This window comes from Berghia stephanieae, chromosome 10, assembly GCF_034508935.2.
Source record: "Berghia stephanieae isolate SIO BIC M18660-M18661 chromosome 10, UCSD_Bste_1.3, whole genome shotgun sequence".
Taxonomy (NCBI): domain Eukaryota; kingdom Metazoa; phylum Mollusca; class Gastropoda; order Nudibranchia; family Aeolidiidae; genus Berghia; species Berghia stephanieae.
The window spans coordinates 39,136,845-39,159,344 of record NC_088369.1 but is presented as its reverse complement, the minus strand read 5'-3'; the positions used below and the strand labels follow the sequence as shown (position 1 = coordinate 39,159,344).

Below are 22,500 nucleotides of genomic sequence, written 5' to 3'. Positions count from 1 at the left end.
AGGCTCGAACCCAGGACCTTCCGATCCGAAAGCGAGTGTCATACCACTTGACCACATAGCCGCATAGAAAACAAATCGTGAGTTGTATTCCAATGGGACCACTTCTTTCCCTGAGCACTAACGACAACTCACTAGAAGAATAAATAAAGAAGAAGAAGAAGAAAATTCCCTTGATTCATCCCATAGGGAAAATTTGTCTCTGGGGTCTATTCCAAGCGTAGACTGGAATAACCCAGGCGTCAGCCGCAGTGCAGCGCCGCAAATTGAGCGAGGGCGAGGTCGTGACTTACTCAAGGCCACACAGCGCAGCGGCGGGTGATCGAACTCAGTACCTTTCGAGTACGAAGCAAAGACCGTACCGCTGAGCCACGCTGCCCCTAAAACTGAAGTGTTATTTAATCCGAGTGAGATTTTAAATTGTTGATTTTTAAAGTCCACTTTAGCGACTACAATTGGATTCAGTAGTCTGATATCACGCGCCCGGCAACGGCGGCCATCTTGGCTCTAAACAAAGAAAATAATTACTTTTTATTCTTCATGCTGGCAAGAACTTTTCATATGCCTTGTGATCAGAATGTGTAAAAGTCAAAACATGATCAAATTTATGTTTTTTTCCCCTCTGAATACGCTTTTATGTTCGCCGGGGAAGTATTTCATACGGGCGTCCGCCATTGTTCCAATAGTTTAGAGCCAGTGTTACTAAGTTACCATGCGTCATTAGGAAGGAAGTGACGTTACGACTGTTGAAGAGTATTTTTATCTCCTAAAAAAATAGGCGGTGCAAAAGCCAAATAATGACGTCAAAAGACCAGTCCTTTTGGTTTTCAGTGTCAGGAGTTGATCCCGGTTTCTATAGCGTTGCGTGCTTTTCCTTTTGATAGGACTCTAGTCTATCGCAAAGTACCTTCCGCAACATAAAACAGACCCAGCTACCCAATTATTGCTTGATGGACAGGGGTTCAGAAAAAAATAAATCTCGTCTGCCTCAGGGATCGATCTCGGTCGCTCTGCTTGTGAATCGAGTGTTCTACCAACTGAGCTATCGGGACCTCCAATAATATAGCGCAGCATCCACTAAATGTGCTCAAGAGGTCCTTAGCCAACAGTAATACCATGTATAACGAAACATGACGCATGTTAGGTACTAAAACAGTTTCTTTTCCTACAGAGACAATTCTGTTAAAGGTCAGATACTCATTTTACACCTGAGTACGGTGAGATAATGTGTGAGTAAAGAGTCTCTTCCAAGGACTCAGCTGTTTTCCGCTCAGAGTGAGACTTGAACTCAGGACCTGCCGACCCTAAGGCGAGAGTCATACCACTAGACCAGATAGCTGCACCTTCCAACATAAACGCGGATGGCAAAAACCAACAACAAAGACCCGAATGACGTCAACTGATTCTATCTATAAAAGTTTAAGGTTACACATAGTTGTGTGTGTTGGTTCGTTATACTTCTGGATGGCATTGTTGTAAGCTTCTTCGCCAAGCGCATACCATCTATGCCAGCGGAGCGGGTCGGCCTTTTTAAACTAGAAAAAAAAAACAAACCCGAAGTTCTAACTGCCGGTGTGTAGCACAGACCAGAGAGTGTGTAGCAGCAGATGTTAAAAATGGTTGACACACCAAACAAACAAACCAACAAACTGACAGAAAAACAAAAACAAATCAAGTAGTCTCGTTCATAGTCACCTCGCTCGAGTCGTCAACTGCATTCCTCTCTAATTCAATGGATTTTTCATATTGCCCGCAGAGTCTAAATAAATTATTATTTATACGTGTAGTATTCAATTTCTATGAGTGAATAGGGGTATTCAGATCCCTTTGATTATCGCTGAGGCCGTTTTGAATACCTGTATTTTTTTCTCAAGCTTTCAAAGCCACATTTACGAAGGGACAGCTTACAATAAGGCAGGCAAGTCGTGACGTCACATCTCATTCTCTTCCGGTTCAAAACTTATTAGAAGTGTGTAACGAGTCCTCCGTTCCGGACAATGAATAAACTATGAATAGATTTCATATTGAATAATAATAATAATAATAATAATAATAATAATAATAATAATAATAATAATAATAATAATAATAATAATAATAATAATAATAATAATAAATTAAAAATATGGCTGGGCAGTCTCTATATGGACGCTTGCCGTGAATGTGTTGCGTCACTTCGAGTGTGTCAGCCTGTTTCTATTATCCAGTTAGTCACCCGCCTCTATAAATCTCTGTTTAGTGCAAGTGTTCTTAGCTTTAGAATCTCATCATGCGTGTTAAGGTGCTGAGGCAGTTGGATGTTTCCTTCTGTTGCTGAAATCAGTTCTTCGGTTGTTGTTTCTAAATCTATTGAATTATAATGCGGCATAATTATTTTTGTTGCAGACTGTATTGAGGCGAATTCTTATAATGGGAGCGATCTATAGATAGAATGCGCTTGGCCAAGGAGTTCACAACATTGCCATCCGGAAGTATAACGGACCAACACACAAACTCTGTGTAACCATGAACTTTTATAGTCTGGTTAATACAGTTTTGTGAGAACAACTCACAAACGCGGATAGCAAAAACAATAACAAAGACCTGAGTGACGTCATCTGCATGATAGTATGTTATAGTGACGTCATCTATAGATAGTTCGAAGATGACGTCACTCAGGTCTTTGTTATTGTTTTTTGCCATCCGCGTTTATGAGTAATGCTCACTGAACTGTATTAACCTGACTATAAACGTTCATGGATACACACAGTTTTGGGTGTTGGTCCGTTATACTTCCGGATGGCAATGTTATGAGCTTCTGAGCCAAGCGCATACTATCTATAAACGATTAAATCTGCACAGAGAGTCGCATCATGATATGTAATATCCGACTGGCGGGCATTATGAGTATTTTACCAAAACTTATAGCATCAATCGACTCTGAGTAGAGAGAAATTGTTAGACGGATTATCTATATTCCTTCATGGAATTCCTGGGGGAGTGTATCTTATGATGCCGTTGTCGAAGGCGTAATTATTTATTTATTTTTTTATTTTTTTTTTTTTTAAAGAGAGAAGATAACCGCGCCCCTTGCCCTTTAACCCCCCCCCCCCCCCCCCCCCGTCCCCAGTGATTTTGATTGGAATTCCTTAATCAGCAAACAATGACAGTGATTTCTAATCTAAACGAAATATACACATTTCCACATTTATATAGATAGATATAATGAAATTGACGTCACTCGAGTCTTTGTTGTTGCTATTCGCCAGCCATTGTTATGACGACTAGTTCTTACTCAACTCCAGCACAATTTCCTCGAAAACACGATTTCCTCGAACACACGGTTTCCTCGAACTCATTTGAATTTCCGAATTTTTTCCTTATTATTCTTTGTTATCATTCCATTCCTTCCTCGAACTAATCTTTACCTCAAACACGGTTTCCTCGAGCTAATTTCACCCAGCCAACGCGCCGAAGAAAAAAAGATAATTAAAGGTTGTTTGTTGTTGCTGTTGTTGTTGTTGTTGTTGTTGTTGTATATTGCGCCTGGTGATTTCGGCCACAAATTACTTACTATGATATTGACAGTTACTTATTTGTGTATCGTGGTAACTTTCTATGGATACATGTGTATACATGTGAGTATGTAGGACAACACACACACACTGACACACACAGAGCCATTCACACACTCCATCGTCGTAAAAGACACTTCTCTGCTAATTCTTATCACTTCGCCATTAGTTCCAATTTCAGTGCTACACGCTATGATGTGCTTATGGTTGGCTAAGGCGCTAAATGAATGTTGTGATACAGCAATCCCCCCCCCCCCCCCCCCCTTCGACACACATACACACTCACACCATCACACACACATACACACACACACACACACACACACACACACACTTGAAATATATCAATAAAGTGAATAACAATAAAGATCACTTTATTCATCTACATGCGGATGGACAGGGGGCTGAGGCCTGGGTATTTCCAGTCACCCCTTGGAATAGACCCTGAAGACAAATTAATTATTTCCCCCATGGGATGAATGAAGGAATTATTAGTTGTTTTTTTTTTTTTGTTTGTTTGTTTTTTGTTTTTTTTTTTGTTGTTTTTTTTTCTGTTTTCATTCATTCATTCGGGGGCGAAGTGGCCGAGTGGTTAAGGCATTGCACTGTGACCCGGTTGACCCGGGTTCGAGCCCCGCTTCAGGCACTTTCGCTTTTTTCCTTGAGCAAGATTATTAATCCCCAATTTGCTCACTTGGACAACATGGGTGATTCCTGTTGACATCAGACATCTTGTTTGATGAGTTATCTATATTCCTTCATGGAATGCCTAGGCGACGATATCGTATGATTCCATGATGTCGTGGCGCAAAAAGCATATTTTTTTTTTTAATTCATTCATTAGTTGTAGCTTGAGTTTTACTGCCAGGATGCCCTTCCTGAGCAAACACTTCCCATTTATCCGGCTTTGTGACCGGCGCCTCACAAGGTGCTGGGTTGCACCCCATAAAAGGGACGCCCAAAGACTAGATGGTGGGATAAGGTAAAGGATGATATGAAAGAACTGGGCCTGGGGGAAGATGATGCGCTGAACCACAGACTACTAGTTATCTGTGTGCTGAATTGAGATGCACAAGAAGAAGAAGTTTGTTGTTTTCTAATACTGTTTTTAAGCGTAGTGTCCCCAATTCTACCCCAAATTATTTCACGCATGACTTGTGTCTAACCATTGGGTGATAAATGATTCACAAGCTGGAAGGCCAATCAGTCGCACTGCGGTGGTGGACATATGGGATGCATGTGTGAGATGCATTCCCTCTCTCTCTCTCTCTCTCTCTCTCTCTCTCTCTCTCTCTCTCTCTCTTTCTCTCTCTCTTTCTCTCTCTATTTCTCTCTCTCTCTTTCTCTCTCTCTCGCTCTCTCTCTCTCCCTCTCTCTCTCTTATCTCTTTCTGTGTATGTGTGTGTGTGTGTGTGTGCGTGTCGCTCTCTCTCTCTCTCTCTCTCTCTATCTATCTATCTATCTCTTTCTTTCTCTCTCTATCTTTCTCTCACTCTCTTTCTCTCTCTCTCTCGCTCTCTCTCTCTTTCTCTCTTTCTGTGTATGTGTGTGTGTGTGTGTGTGTGTGTGTCGCTCTCTCTCTCTCTCTCTCTCTCTCTCTCTCTCTCTCTCTCTCTCTCTAATTTGTCTCAAAAAATGTAATAAATAATAATGGGTAAAAGTAACCTGGGTAAACAACGGATAAAGTCAGTGTTAGGGTTGAGTGAGTAAAATGAAATAATAGCCTTCCAAATATCGATCGATTAAAATGACCCCCATTTCGTCAAAAAACTCTCAAACCTGAGAACTTCTGTGATTAAAATGACCCTCATTTTCTCAAAAACTCTCATACTACCCCGGACTTCTGGAAGTCCCAGGATTGAGATTTTTTAACAAGATTTGGGTCAATTTGCGGCTATGTATGTTTGCGGCTCGGCGCATAGTTGAGGGAGAAGGCTCTTTACTCTCACCGTACTCAGGTGTAAAAAGAGTACCTGGCCGTTAACAGCGTTGTCTCTGTCCGAATATCATTGTAACATCGCCTAACAGGCGCCATGTCCCCACCTAAATGTCAAATGTCGCTGTAGGCCAGGGACCTCTTGTAAAGCGCTTTGAGCACATTTAGTGGATATTGCGCTATATAAAGCTCATTTTAATCGATCAATACTAGAAGGTTTAGTTTTCTGGCCACGTTTTTAAAAATATGATTTTATAGACTATCTACAGCTCCATAAAATGATTAATATTATGTGTTATTTTTTTTCTTCTCCAGGACACCTGCGCTGATCAGACAAAATAACCTGGATAGTTTGTTTACAATCAAGACAAGAAGATTGCATTCGGTGCGTCAAGGTGGAATTTCAAAATGTTTTTCCAGCATTGATTCTTAGCGTAGCATAATATTATCATGCAGATGAATTCCACGTTACGGACTCGTTATAATCTTTGACACTCAACAAAAGAATCTGGCCTAACAAATTGAAAGTGGAGCTGTAGTTCCACCGTTGCTGCTGCTACAACAACAACCACCACCACCACCACTACTACAACTACTACTACTACTACTACTACTACTACTACTACTACTACTACTACTACTACTACTACTACTACTACTACTACTACTACTACTACTACTACTACCACCACCACTACTACTACATCGTTGCTATTGCTAGAACAACCACCACTAAATATATAATATTATATATTATATTATTACATCCACCACTACTGCTACCACCACCACAGTAATTGATGCCACTACAACAACAACAACAACTACCGCAACAACTTATTGTCAATATTCCGACAGAGACTAAATAAATAACCTCGACATCATATTATTGTGTAACCACGAATTCTTGAAGATATTTTGGATACTGCTACAACTGCTAACGAGCATCAATCGCCATTAATTGTCTTATCAGATCCTGGTCAGCTGAAAGCCACAACAAACCATCACCATGTCGAATTTTCTGGACGGATTAAACACTTTTTTCGAAAGATCTGCGGATGCCAACGCCACCTAGTAAGTAGTACTCTCATCGTTTCGTTAATTGTTTTCTTTCTTTTTTTTTTGTTTGTTTTTTGTTCGTTTGTTTTGTTTGTTTTTGTTTTTTTTGTGTGTTTTTTATCTGTTTGCTATTTGGGTTTTTTTGTTGTTGTTGTTGTTGTTGTTGTGTTTTGTTATGTTTATTAGTTTGTTTGTTTTTGGTTCCATTTATCATTTTTCCCTCACTTTCCATGTTGTCATCAAATTGTTGATTTATTGGCGAAAGCCTAAGATTGAATAAACTGTGAAACTTTGAACTTTGTTTTGAACGAAAATGAATATGATAACATCTTTTAAAAACTATACGAAAGAAACGAAAGAAATTTTTTTAAAAACAACCCTATCCAAAGGATGGAAATAAATTTCTTAGCTCCGTTTCACGTTACAGAAACCGGGATAAAATCCGGCTCCATTGACGGCTCTTTGAAAGTGACTGTTACTAAAGAAAAAAGCTAACCTGAAACCAGTGTCATTCACAACATTCATTGTCTTGTCTATATGAATGCCCCCCCCCTCCCCCCCCCACCCCCTCCCCACCCCATACTCTCTCCCCCCCCCCCCCCCTCTCTCTCTCTCTCTCTCTCTCTCTCTCTCTCTCTTTCTGCCTCTCTCTCTTTCTGTCTTTCTCTCTCCATCTCCCTTACACACCCACACTCACACACACACAGACACACACACACACACACACATATATATATATATATATATATATATATATAATATATATATATATAACAAAATATATATATATATATATACACACACATACACACACTCACACACATATATATGATACACACACATATATATATATATACACACACACTCACACACACACATATATATCCACACACACTCTCACACACACATATATATACACACACTCACACACACACATATATATATATATACACACACACACACACATATATATATATACACACACACACACACACACACACAAGACACACATAACGACATTCGAAATGACTGTAGCTGAAAATAGTTTACCAGAGACTGGTGATTTCCCCATCATCCATTGTCTCCTCTATGATAGAAATTCCATTCCCCAACTCCTCCCCCCCCCCCCTAACCCCCCTCCCATGTTGACCTAGAGCGACCCCCCCCCCCCCCCCCCTCCTACCCACCCCCTGTCAGAGACAAGAAAATAGCTAACATTCCAACAATGCCAGTTGTACCCTGAAAAAAACCCACTTTTTTTGCGGCTATAAATGTGGTCCAGTGGTATGACACTCGCTTTCGGATAGGAGGGTTCTGGGTTCGAGCCTCGCTCGGCGCATAGTTGAGTCCTTGGAAAAACTCTTTACTCGCATTCTCTCATGTAAAACGAGTACCTGGCCGTTAACAGCGTTGTCTTTGTCCGAAAAAATTATAATATCGCGTAACAGGCGTCAGGTCCCGTCCTTCATGTTAAATGTTGCTGTTGGCCAACATGGTTATAAAATCTTTTAAAAAAGCTCAATAGCTCAGTTGGTAGAGTACTAGAGCCACACGCAAAGGGACCGAGATCTGACCCCCTTGTCCACCCAGCAGTGATTGGATAGCTGGGTCTGTTAGACCTGGCGGAAAGTACGTTGCGATAGACAACTATATCCAAAAAATAGCAAGCATCTGCTATTATCCGTTCGTTTCACGCTTTAGAAACTGGGATAAGCTCCAGCTTCACGTATCTAATAGATCTGATGGACTACTTATTTTTAATCGATCGATAATTGAGACTTGTTTCGGGGAGGGGGGGGGGGGATAAATGAAACAAAGTAGAGCGCATTGAGTATAGTAAATGCTTAGGAATGCGCTAAATAAATGTTCGTATTTTAAGATATTTACTTTTATTTATTTATTTCGAGTGGAAGATTTTTCTGGCAAAAATTGTTTTTACTTAAATAAGTGTTTTGTTCGAGTTGTCAGAGCATTCTTGTTCTGTCACGATTTTACGGCGCCTGGGTCTACCTTAGGCCACATAATTACAGGTTATTATGGCACGTCCTTTGATAACATGTATTTATCCCGTGTCCACTGTCCACTGACCATTGTCCAGCCCATTCATTTCCATCTGCTTTGACCGCCCTTCTGGACGACGGCGACATGACAATGACAGTCCCGTGGATCGCCTCTTTTCCTATAGTAATTTAATTATTCTTCGTAACAAGTAGTAGTAAGCCTCGCAGTCCGAATGACGCTTGCTAAGAATTAATTAGATTCAGTAGTCTGATGTCACGCCGCCCAGCAACGGCGGCCATCTTGGTGCTAAACAAAGAAAATCTTTAGTTTTTATTCTTGAAGCTGGCTAGAACTTTTAATATGTCTTGTGACCAGAATGTGTAAAAGTCAAAACATGATCAAGTTTATGGGTTTTTTCCCCTCTGGATACGCTTTTATGCTCGCCGGAGAAATATTTGATACCGGCGTCCACCATTGTTCCGATAGTTTAGAGCCAGTGTTGCTAGGTTACCATGCGTCATTATGAAGGAAGTGACGTTACGACGATTGAATCCTATTGTGTGATTCAGTCATGGTCGATAAGTATAGGTGCTCTCTCCATCCATGTTGTTAATTGTTTCCATTGGTCACGGTCCTGTGCCAGAATTTTGAGGCTGTCAAGATCTTGTTGTGACTTTAGTACAGAGGGCACTGCAGTATTTCTTAGTTTTTCAGGGATTAAATCGGCCTCATCTGAATCTGAGCGTGCTAGCTGTTAAGCAGGTTCTCGACGGAAGCTACCACCCAATGTCGCCTTTTGCTGGTGGAGAAGCCTGGTAACATCTCCCCCAGTTTCGAAGGAGTCGATGTCCCGCCCCCTCGAGGGATTGGATTCGTCCAAACCGACTTCCATTTCGTATCTGCAGCTCTGTCCGAAGTGGTAGTATTGCCTTTGGCTGCAGTAAGTGTTAAAGCCAGTTCCTCAAGAGCCTTGTTGTGTCTCCCTGTGTCTCTCCCTTTTCCTATTGCAATTTTAAATGAGCTTAGGTCATGTTCAGTTCTATAGTGATCCATACCTAGTGTCATTCAATATAAATATAAAATGAACACTTCATGCGGACCATATTTGAGCTTTTATATAGCGCAATATCCACTAAACGTGCTCAAAGCGCTTTACAAGGGTCCCTCACCAACAGCAACACGTAACATGTAGAACGAGACATGACGCCTGTTAGGCGATATTATAATTTTTCCGACAAAGACAACGCTGTTAACGGCCAATTTACACCAGAGTATGGTGAGAGAATGTGAGTAAAGAGCCTTTTCCAAGGGCTCCGCTATGCACCGAGCGAGGCTCGAACTCGAACCCTGGACCTTCCGATCCGAAAGCGAGTGTCATACCACTAGACCACATAGCCGCACACCATATTGTTTCTAATTGATAATTATTGAAGAGTGCACATTTTACATTTGACGTATATATTGATGATATACTGGGGCGGATATATGATTTTGACGGATCTCTCTCTCTCTCTCTCTCTCTCTCTCTCTCTCTCTCTCTCTCTCTCTCTCTCTCTCTCTCTCTTCTCTCTCCTCCTCTCTCTTCCTCTCCTCTCCTGTGGCATATCACTTGGACGTAGCCTACCACACAGTCCTTCGGAAGAAGTCTCTGTCTTGTGCCCATCTGCCACATTCCGTCACGCCGTTGTTGAGCCATCTTCTTTGTGGTCTTCCTCTGCCTCTTTTGCCCTCCGCCATGCCCTCCAGTACATCTCTCTCTAGTGTGTCGTGTCTTTTCAGGTGCCCAAAGTAATTGAGTTTCAGCTTTTTTATCTTACTCATTAGCAGGGACTTTTTAATCCTAGTGTTTTCATGATGTTTGCATTGCTTTCTTTGTTTGTCCACGGGATGCGTAAGATTTTTCTATAGCATTTCATTTCGAAGGCGGTTATTCTCTTTTCTGATTCTTTGGTTATAGACCATGTCTCGCATCCATATATTGCAGTAGGAAAAATACAGGATGTTAGGATCTTCATTTTCAGTCAGAAACATAAAAATGGCACCTGCGGGTTTTTTAGTATACTGTTTTCAAAAACACCGGGAACCAGCTTAAAGCTCTAGATTTTCCCACCAAAAATTAAACATTCAGAATGTCCGCTTTATATATATAAATGCTCAAAAGTCAGTGAGTGTGCGGCTGTGAGGTCTTGTGGTATGACACTCGCTCGGCGCATAGCTGAGTCCTTGGAAAATGGCTCTTTGCTCACATTCTCTCACCGTACTCAGGTGTAAAACGAGTACTTGACCGTTAACAGTGTTGTCTCTTTTTGGAAAACAAAATTGTAGTATCGCTTAACAGGCTTCATGCCCCGTCCTACATGTTATGTGTTGCTGTTGGTTAGACCCCTTGTAAAGCGCTCTGAGCACGTTTAGTGGATATTGCGCTATATAAATGCTCAATTTAATTTAATTTCATGTTGGTGTCTAAACACATAATATTTATAAGGTGAATGAATAGTAGCCGTAATGATGTGCATAAATAGGTAGTCATATACTATAATGTTTACAATTTATTGAACCACTTTGTATCTAATTAATCTAAATCTAATGGAAAATTATTGTTAAAAAGAAGTTAATTTTAAGCTGTTAACTCATATAATATAATGTTTACAATTAATTGAACCACTATGTATCTAATTAATCTAATATAAATCTAATGAGAAATTATTGTTAAACAAAGAAGTTAATTTTACGCTGTGAAATTAATGAAACCATTATGCATCTAATTAATCTAAATCTAATGAGAAATTATTGTTAAAAAGAAGTTAATTTTACGCTGTTAACTCATATAATATAATGTTTACAATTTATTGAACCACTATGTATCTAATTAATCTAATATAAATCTAATGAGAAATTATGGTTTAAAAAGAAGTTAATTTTACGCTGTCAACTCATATAATAATATAATGTTTACAATCAATTGAAACACTTTGCATCTAATTAATCTAATCTAAATCTAATAAGAAATTACGTTATAAAAGAAGTTAAGTTTACGCTGTTAATGAGAAATTACGTTATAAAAGAAGTTAAGTTTACGCTGGTAATGAGAAATTACGTTATAAAAGAAGTTAAGTTTACGCTGTTAATGAGAAATTACGTTATAAAAGAAGTTAAGTTTACACTGTTAACGAGAAATTACGTTATAAAAGAAGTTAAGTTTACGCTGTTAGAGAGTTAATACATGTCTTGTTAAAGCCGACACATTGACGAATGATTTTACATGCTCTACTGCATTTTGACATATATAAAAATGGACACGATTTGTACAGTATAGTCAGTATACTACTTCTTTGTTTCTCATCAAGACATAATCCTCGTCACGGTAGACTGAATCCATTGTGTGGGATCAGGCGTTGACACGGTGTATAGATAGGATGCAGTTGACGTCACTCAAGCCTTTGTTATTGTTTTTTGCCATCCGCGTCTATGAGTGATTCTCACTTAACTGTATTAACCAGACTATAAACGTTCAAGGGTACACATAGTTTTGTGTGTTGGTCCGTTATAATTCCGGATGGCACTGTTGTGAGCTTCTTAGCCAAGCGCATACTATCCATATATATATATATATGTATATATATATATATATATATATATATGTATATATATATATATATATATATATATATATATATATATATATATATATATATATATATATATATATATGAGCCAAGGTCAAAAGGTGCCCGCCTGATACCAGTGTTAAGAAAATTTAATTTTTACTTAATTATGGGCTGTTTTCATTGGGTTAATGCTTGTAATCAATTGATAATATGAAGAAGAGATAAAATGAGATAGCTCAACATACTCTGCTCAACAGAATATAAAATAAACAACTTGAAAGTGAAATTTGAATGCTGTTTGGCATGTGCTTAAAACGAGGTCAACGCATCACCTTTTTAGAAATCATGTAGAAATTAAATGTGATGTTTTAGCTCACGTGATTGAAATTGGACTAATAGTATAAAGTCAAAATTTACTTTTAAACGCAATTGCAGTATATTACATATCTGATTAAGTTTCATATAGAGTTCTTAAAAAGTTGGTGTTGCTTGTGACCTTTGGTGTCATCAAACACAGCACAATACTAAGACTCGACACGAAACTTTAAAGCTCATGTTTAATGTTTATAAAATGTTTTATTATGAGAAAAAAGCATAGATTTACTATCTGAACTCAAATCTTGGAGTAAATGTATACCGTTTTGCCGATATTGAGGCTTATTGGTTTTGGTGTCATTTGTCACAAGCAACAAGGCATGCGTGAACACGTGGAAGTTTGTTTCGTTAAATAGCGATTCGCAATTTTGATCCACCCTTCTTACCAGTCTTTGAAGTGCAGCACTTTCATTTGCCTTTCCAGCGTGGCAAGTAAGTTGAACTTTGGTGTCATCGCTATTTTACATTGTCACAAGCAACACTTGATATTGGATATTACAAAGTGCCACCAAAAAAAAAAATATGTTTTCAGCTGTTATTCTATTTACAAATATGATATTATGACATCTCACAAAAGACTGTAGTTTTGACACAATTAATTATTTCCTTGTAATTCTAATTTTTTATGTTTCAGGGTTGTATCAATCAAGAAAAAGACAAAACTCAAGCTTTTGACGAATTCAGATAAAAGAAGGGTTGTCAAGAAATTTGATTTGATTTACTATTAACACACTAAAGTACTACAAACTAGCAGATTTGAGCAGTAGGGTGATGGTTACCGTATGGTTACATGAATTCATTACCATGGCTGATATTTATCTAGTGTTTGTGTGACTTCTGGTACTTTTTGTGACCATTGGTGTCATTGGTTAAAATGTCACAGGTGACACTTAAGTTTGAAGTTTCTCATGTATTTCTGGTTTCATGTTCTTCAAAGCTTGAAATCTCATTGAATTACATTTTAACATGCTATATTACATGTGTTCAGTTGCTATTCTTGATTTATTGAGGCAAAATTGCGTTCTAGTGCCGATTTTGACCAAAGTAATAGCAACAATGGTATTACTAATTTCGAAGTATATTTCCAATTTGAAAGTATTTAGTTTCTTAAAATATTATTGAATTTCATTTTAGAGTAGGTTATTGTGCTTTTTCGACTGAAAATAATTATATATTATGGACGAAAGTGTGATTTGGTGTTGCTTGTGACATAAGTAATGGTGTCACCGGTCTTATGTCACAAGTCACATTCAGATGCTCTAATTTCCATGTATATTTCTATTTTTGAAGTCTTTGGTTTCTGAAATATTATTAAATTTCATATTTAACTGTGGTTATTACACTGGTTTGACTTAAATTAATGATATATTGTCGAAATTGCAATTTGGTATTGCTTGTGACATAAGTAATGGTGTCATCGGTCTAATGTCACAAGTGACACAATGCGGCTAAATAAGATATGCTTTGGTCACATTATTTCCCAAAATTTTATTCCAAAACTTTCTGAACATTGCTGGTATTAAATATATGCAATATTGTTGTTTTTGTTCATGTACAAACATTTTTATGAAATAATATATTTGCATTCTATGTTGCTTGTGACCGATGACACCAAAAAAAAACCGTTTCTCCAATAGTTGGTAATATTATTGTACTATGATTGTTGTTGATTGTGTCTTTTTGTCTATAACTTACTAAATAAAGTTTGATACTCAACAAAAATCATTTGGTTATTGAGTTTTTTGTCTCATTTTGGTGTCACCGGTCACAGGTGACACCGACAACCTATAGGTATTGTTGACGATATTATGCTGCGTTAGACCTTAAAGTTATCTAAAGAGCCTTTGATTCATGAAGTACAGGGTTTTTGCTACACATATAGAAACATGAATGGACTATTATGTCACTTTTATTTTGAGAAAAAAAATTGGCACCTTTTGACCTTGGCTCATATATATATATATATATATATATATATATATATATATATATATATATATATATATATATATATATATATATATATATATATATATATATATCATCATCAGCATCATCACTTGGGAGATAAAACCCGTTCCTGTGCTACTGAGACGAGTGCATTGGTAATCAAGCTACTAAAGTCCCAACCCCCCTCCCCCCCCCCCCATCCCCCACCTCTTCCTCTTCCTCACTTGACTTCCTTCTGTCCATCATTCATACCGTGATTGGGTAGCCGGGTATGTGAAAATTGACGGAGAGTACTTTGACATAAAGTAAAACTCTATCCAACGTTTGCGTTTTGTTTGTTTGTTTGTTTTTGTTTTGTTTTTTTCTTCGTTTTTTTTTCTGGGGTTTTTTTTTGGGGGGGGGGGGGGGGGGGGGGGGTGGGGGTAGAAAGCAGTTATTATTTTTGTTGAAAAATTAAGCATCTATTAAGTGCAATATCTCCTCAACAACTATAACAACAACAACAACAAAGTTGACCACAGCTCATATAAGATGATTTGATTCTGGCTTCTGCGACATTGAACGAACAACAATAGAGAGCTCAAAGCGCTTTACAAAATACAAGGGATCCAAAGTCAGCAACAACACTTACCATGTGGAACGAGACGTCACGCCGCCTCTTACGGCGATATTACATTTTCTTCCGACAGAGACAACGCTGTTAACGTCAAGTTAGGTACTCATTTTACACCCGAGTACGGTGAGAGAATGTGAGTAAATGGACTATTCTAAGGACTCAACCTTGTGCCGTCCAGACCGTCCTAAGGCGAGTGCCATTAAAGACCACAATGTCGGCTATTACAAGTTATATTTATACCATCAATATCATCTATTACTACTTATCTGGGGGTCCCGATAGCTCAGTTGGTAGAGCACTCGATTCACAATAAAAGGACCGAGATCGATCCCGGGTGCAGTCGAGATTTTTTCTGACCCCCCCCCCCCTTCCCCTCACCTCTGTCCACCCGACAGTGATTGGGGAGCTGTGTCTGTTAGATCTGGTGGAAAGTACTTTGCGATAGATTCCATCCAGAACGTCCTATCAAAAGGGTAGCAAGCAATTGCTATTGTTCGTTTCACGCTATAGAAACCGGGATAAACTCCGGCTCCATGGGCCTACTGGCTCTGAAGGACTAGACTACTACTTATCTGGTACTATTATATAAGCTGCTAATTTTAGAAGGATTATTTTGGTGTGAACTATTTTCTGAGCGATTTGCTTTGTTTACACCAAGATTAATCTTATTTGAATTAGCCGTTCACGTGATACGACGTGATACATACCTGCCAACCCTTCCGCTTTTGGCGGAATCATTCCTATTTTGACTCTTCATTTTTGTACTATTCCGTCATTGACTCTAAAATTCCGATTTTTAAAAATGTATGATGATAATGGTAAGAATAAAAAAAAGAGCAAAGAGGGTGGGTGGGTGAAAGTGAAAGAGGTGAAATTCCTATTTTTTTGTCTTAAATTCCTATTTTCAGGCCTATTGGTTCCACTTTTGGAATGTGAAGGGTTGGCAGGTCTGCATGATAGTAGGTGGTATACGTGATACGTGATACTCGGGAAGATCATAATCATAACTATATTATTGTTTCTTTCAATGTCGCAGGTAATGAATAAACTCTTACTATATTAGGTATAGGGTGGTGAAGTGGTCGAGTGGTTAAGGCACTGCACTATGATCCGGAAGGTCCCGGGTTCGAGCCCCGCTTCAGGCACTTTCTTTTTTTTTCTTTGAGCAAGATTATTAACCCCCAATATGCTCATTTGGACAACATGGGTGATTCCTGTTGACATCAGACATCCTGTTTGATGGATTATCTATATTCCTTCATGGAATGCCTAGGCGTTGCGAAAGGGCGTAATTTGATAATAATATGAGTTTTATAGCTTTTAATGACAACTTTGTTGTTGCTGTTGTTATTGTAGAAGTACGCGTAGTAGTCATGGTTTGTTTTGTGGTGGTGGTCGTCGTCTTTGGCGTTGATATTGATTTTGTTGTTAATTTTTTATCGTGTTGATATTGCTGTTGACGATGATGATGTTGTTATTGTTGATGTTGTGGTTGTTGTTATTGTTCTTGTTGTTGTTTTCATATTGAGTTTATTGTCTTCCCAACGGCCTATCCCAACATCTATATTTATCATTTTCTCAAAATGGCCAGAAAACGCAGTTGTTTTGTTTTGTTTTGTTGTTCTCCCTCATGTATCAATAGATGAAATGACCCCAAATTGTCAAAAAGTCTAAAACCCATGGTTTATAAGATGTCTCAGGTTTAATAAATATGTTTTTTTAGACAAAAAAAAAAAAAAGAATAAAACCAATCGATATTTCTGGCCAAAAAAAAGGAGAATAATGTGTTTTGTCATTGCAATAAATAATAATGTGAAATTGAATACCACATAGCCCCCTTCCCCTGGGATTGATGGCCACTACTACATTATGGGACGTTCGAGACAATTCTTTGCCTTGACCAAGGAACTGCTGGGACAACAGACGCAACCAGCTCTCCCATCTTTAATCGATCGTGCAGATCTACCAACTCGCTTTGGTCAATATTTTAAAGAAAAAACGGATAGCATCAGGAAAGAACTGTCGTCTGAATCGATCCATACAACATTTGACACATTTCATGGTGATTCGTTAACACATTTTTCAATGATTACTGAAGCTGACTTATGTGATTGCATTATGTCGTCTCCAACTAAAAGTTGTGATTTAGACCCCTTAAATACTGCCATTTTAAAAAAATGCATTGATGTAATTTTAACACCATTTACATGTATTGTTAATAATTCGTTGCAGTCAGGTGCTGTACCAGACATTTACAAAGTTGCCCATGTCAAACCCCTTTTGAAAAAACCTGATCTCGATAAAGAGAACTTAAAAAACTATCGCCCTGTCTCTAATCTTCCTTTTCTCTCTAAGATCTTAGAAAAGCTTGTTTTGAAACAATTACTGTCTCATCTTAAAAATAATTGTCTTGAAGAAAAATTTCAGTCTGCTTATAGGCAACATCATTCGACGGAAACCGCACTTGTTAGGGTTGTTAATGATCTCCTCTCTGTTATAGACAATGGTTCATGTTCCTTGCTGAATTTGCTTGACCTATCGTCTGCTTTTGATACTATTGATCACAATCTTCTTCTCAAACGTCTTGAAATTACTTATGGCGTGTCTGGTGCAGCGCTTGATTGGTTTAGGTCATATTTGTTCAATCGTAAACAGATTATTACGGTGGATGAATATAGATCGGAGGAAATCTTTCTTGATTGTGGGGTTCCCCAGGGTTCAGTACTTGGACCCGTTCTTTTGTTTTGTACGTTGGCCCTCTGTCTAAAATCATCAGAAGTTATGGTCTGTCTTACCATCAATACGCTGATGATACGCAATTGTACTGCGTTTCCAATACGAGAAATTTACAAGAAGTATCAGCCAATAGTAAAAATTGTATCCAAAGTGTTAAGAAATGGATGAATGAGAACAGACTGAAACTGAATGATGATAAGACGGAGGTGCTGTATGTGGGGAACAGGAAGTGGAAAAGTGAAACAGACTTGAAGTTGGGGGATGCCTCTATTCAAATTGTTGACAAAGTGAAAAACCTTGGCACATTCTTAGACTCTGAACTGTCGATGGAGCATCAGGTTAATAATTTGGTTAGATCTCTCTTTTTCCAACTAAAAAAGATTGCTTCCATTAGACGGTTCATATCTGAGGATGTGACCAAGCACCTGGTTGTGTCCCTCGTACTATCGAAATTGGATTATTGTAATGCTCTGTTGTTTGGCGTTTCGCAATACAATCTGAAACGTCTTCAGATTGTCCAAAACAGCGCTGCCAGACTAGTATTCATGAAGCGTAGGTGCGACTCTGCCGGACCTCTACTTCATGACCTGCATTGGCTGCCTGTTGGGAAAAGAATTAAATTCAAAGCTTGTGTTTTAGTGTATCGTTGTCTTGAAGGTACTGCCCCTTCCTACCTTTCAGAACTAATTGAAAGATATTCAAAACCCCGCCCCTTACGTTCGGCCAGTGATTCCACAAAACTAGTTGTCCCTCGAATTCGGAAAAATGCTGGAATGAGATCCTTTTCTCATTTCGGACCCTCTATTTGGAACGCCTTACCGCAGAGCATTCGTGAAAAAGAATCTTTGTCTATTTTTAAACGTTCCCTTAAAACATATTTGTTTCGATTTTAGTAGATGGTATGAGAAGCAAGATAGGTTTGGTTTGTGTTGTGTGTTGTGTTGTGTGTGTGTGTATGTGTGTGTGTATGTGTGTGTGCTTGTGTGTGTGAATGAGTATGTTTCAGCCAAAGTAATTTGTAATTTAAGCGCTTAGAGTCTGGTGTCTCGGAGTTATAGCGCTATATAAGTTTTCAGCATTATTATTTCAGCATTCAGCATTATTATCTTATCCCTCCTAACCTAACCTTGTCGAGGCTCGAACCCGGGACCTTCCGATCCGAAAGCGAGTGTCATACCACAAGACCGCATAGCCGCCCCCCCCCCCCTACCCCCCTGGAATTGATGACTACTACTACATTATATCATCCCTCCTCCCGTAACCTTGTCGCTCCGAGTGCAAGGAATGGTCACCGGGCGAACCAAAGAATGGTCATTGCATCTAATCTTCTTCTTATTAACACGATACACCCAATGGGAACCACCTATCAGCGCCTTTCGCCACTACTACATTATCTTATCCCTCCTAACCTAACCTTGTCGAGGCTCGAACCCGGGACCTTCCGATCCGAAAGCGAGTGTCATACCACAAGACCGCATAGCCGCCCCCCCCCCCCTACCCCCCTGGAATTGATGACTACTACTACATTATATCATCCCTCCTCCCGTAACCTTGTCGCTCCGAGTGCAAGGAATGGTCACCGGGCGGACCAAAGAACGGTCATTGCATCTAATCTTCTTCTTATTAACACGATACACCCAATGGGAACCACCTATCAGCGCCTTTCGTTACCTTTGTCTTTCAATGTAAACTCTCAACCATAATCACGATTATGTTGTTTTGTTGTTTTTTTTTTACATAGTCAGACGTCAGTGAAGTGAGTTATGTGTTTGGTGAAAATACGTACTTACGCCTGATGACATTTGTCTCCCCTTTCGCTATTTGATTAGCTAAAAGCACTGTTAAAGAGATATCACCTGATTTATGGGATTTGTGAATTGCTTTCTATTGGATAATAATAATAATATAAATGTTTTTACGTTAGTCGTTCGATTTGCTTTTAAAACATGAATTTTATATAGCGCAAAATTCACTACGTGTGCTTAATTATTAGACAGGCGAGAAAGTATATAGGCTTCCAGTGACGTTAGATGTTGTTTACTCATACAAATAATTCTTAAACTCATTTCATTCCTTAATTAATCTTACTCTAAAAATCTATCATGGTTTTTTTACCTTTTCAGACATCACTGACGGTGAAAATATTTACGCCTGATGACATTTGTCTCCCCTTTCGCTATTTGATTAGCTAAAGGTACAGTTAAAGAGACATCGCTAATTTATGGGCTCCGTGAATTGTTTTCTATTGGATAATAATAAACAATAAATGTTTTTACGTTAGTCGTTCGATTTGCTGAAAACATGAATTTTATATAGCGCGAAATCCACTGCGTGTGCTTAATTAGACTTACAAGCGAGAATTTATATACCTAGTGACGTTAGATTATGGTGTTTACTCGTACAAATAATTCAGAAACTCATTTCATTCCTTAATGAATCTTACTCTAAAAATTATGTCACGACTTTTTGACATAGTCCGACATCACTGAGTTATGTGTTTGGTGAAAATACTGAGGCTTGATGATATTTTTCTCTCCTCTTTCGCTTTTTGATTAGATAAAAGAACTTTTACAGACACATCACTGATTAACGAGTCCGTCAACCGCTTTCTACTGGATGATATAAATTTCCTTTTTTTTAATTTACGTGTTCCATTTGCTGAAAACGATAATTTTTCATCATCATCATCATCATCATCATCATCATCATCATCATCATCATCATCATCATCATCATCATCATCGTCATCATCATCATCATCGTCATCAATCACGGCTTATACTCTCGAGCACGTTGCCGGTCAGCTGTCTGTCTCCACGAATCACGATCCTCTGCGGTGCGCATGAAATGTTGTGTTGCTTTTTAAATCACATTAATTGGTCATTCTTAGTTTATTTTGATGTGTCATTCTTTGTCTTCCTCTAGATCTCTTTCCTTCGATCATCCCAGATGTTACCAACTTTTCTATTCCGTCTCTTCTCCACACATGTCCCAGAAACCGTAACTGCCTCTTTCTGATGGCATCGATCAACATTCTTCCCTTTCTCACCTTCTCCAACATTTCCTCGTTCGTATATTTTAAAAAATTGAGCTTTTATATAGAGCAATATCCACTAAACGTGCTCAAAGCGCTTTACAAGGGGTCCCTGGCCAACAGCAACATTTAACATGTAGGACGGGACATAACGGCTGTTCGAACAGAGACAACGCTGCTAACGGCCAGGTACTCATTTTACACCTGAATACGGTGAGAGAAATGTGAGTAAAGAGCCTTCTCCAAGGACTCAACTATGCGCCGAACGAGGCTCGAACCCAGGACCTTCCAATCCGAAAGCGGGTGTCTTACCACTTGACCACATAGCCGCACGTATACATCTCCTACATGAGCTTAAATCGCTTTACAAACCTATAATTTGTGTGTATCTAGTTGTGCTCACAAATAAATTAATGAATCTTACACTAAAACACGATCACGATTTTAGTTTTATTTTGTCAGACACCGCTGATTAATGTGTCGGTGTAGCGACTGGTTCTACCGGATGTTATCATTCTTCTTTACTCTCGCTGATAGATTGGATAGCTAAAACCCGAAACTTTTATAGATCGGAAAATCACATTTAAATACCATGATTTTATATTATAGAGCAAAACCATTCTTTATACTCGTAATAATATATCGGAAAATAGCACCTAAAATCATGATAATATATAGCGCAAAACCATATCGAAAAACATGTTTTTTATAGATCGGAAAATCACATTTAAAAAAAAACATGATCTTCTATATCTAGATGGAGCAAAATTACACATAAATTTTGACATTAAAGGATTATTTTATTTCAAACTTCCATGGATTGATGCGTTGTTGAATCACTTCCGGCTGGATTGTATTGTTATTATTCTCCGTTTTCTTTAGTTCTTCAATAGGATTCAATAGTCTGATGCCACGTCCGCCCAGCAACCGGCAACTTGGTTCTAAACAAAGAAAATCGCTCCTTTTTATTCTTCATGCTGGTTAGAACTTTTTCATATGTCATGTGATCAGAATGTATAAAAGTCAAAACATGATCAGATTTACAATGTTTTTCTCCTCTGGATACACTTTTTATGCTCTTCGGAGAAGTATTTCATCAGGGCATCCGCCATTGTTCCTATAGTTTAGAACCAGTTACTAACTTACTATCCGTTGAGGGAAGTGACGTCACGACTGTTGAAGCCTATTGGCCAGAAGTTTTAAATTATGTTTTAAGTCAGGCTTATTGTAAATCTAACACGACTTAAACAACTGGGCCATCGGTTTGTTTGTTTTTCTTACTGTTTTTTCATTGGATGCTATTAATTCTGTTCTTTGTCTCGCGTGTTCAATTAATTGGCCAGGTGTGTTAAATTTCCAAATATGTATAATCAAGTCTGAATGATTATCATTAACTTTTGTTTTATTAACTTTGTAAGACATGAATGAGATATATATAATGTGTCGGTGAATTGCTTTGTGATTACCCCCCCCCCCCCCTCCCCGCCTCCCCTTTTTTTCCCTTAATTTTTAATTTCACTGTTCGTTTAATCACACGTTTTAAATTTTACATTCAGTGATATCCAGGATATATTTAAGTCTATAAACGTTATCGCGACTTTGTGTTTTATACTTAGACTTTATTGAGTAATTTG

The 22,500-nt window shown here is 38.4% G+C and overlaps 1 protein-coding gene across 1 annotated transcript in view; it reads left to right on the top strand.

Annotated features, from left to right (window-relative positions):
* Nucleotides 1–22,500, top strand: part of LOC144981105 (stimulated by retinoic acid gene 6 protein-like) — a 63,373-nt gene that overhangs the window by 4,133 nt on the left and 36,740 nt on the right. Inside the window, exon 2 of the mRNA XM_078929234.1 lies at nt 5,803–6,561. Within this exon, the coding sequence (XP_078785360.1) occupies nt 6,497–6,561 (65 nt within the window). The 5' untranslated portion in view covers nt 5,803–6,496. The remainder of the gene's footprint in view (nt 1–5,802; nt 6,562–22,500) is intronic.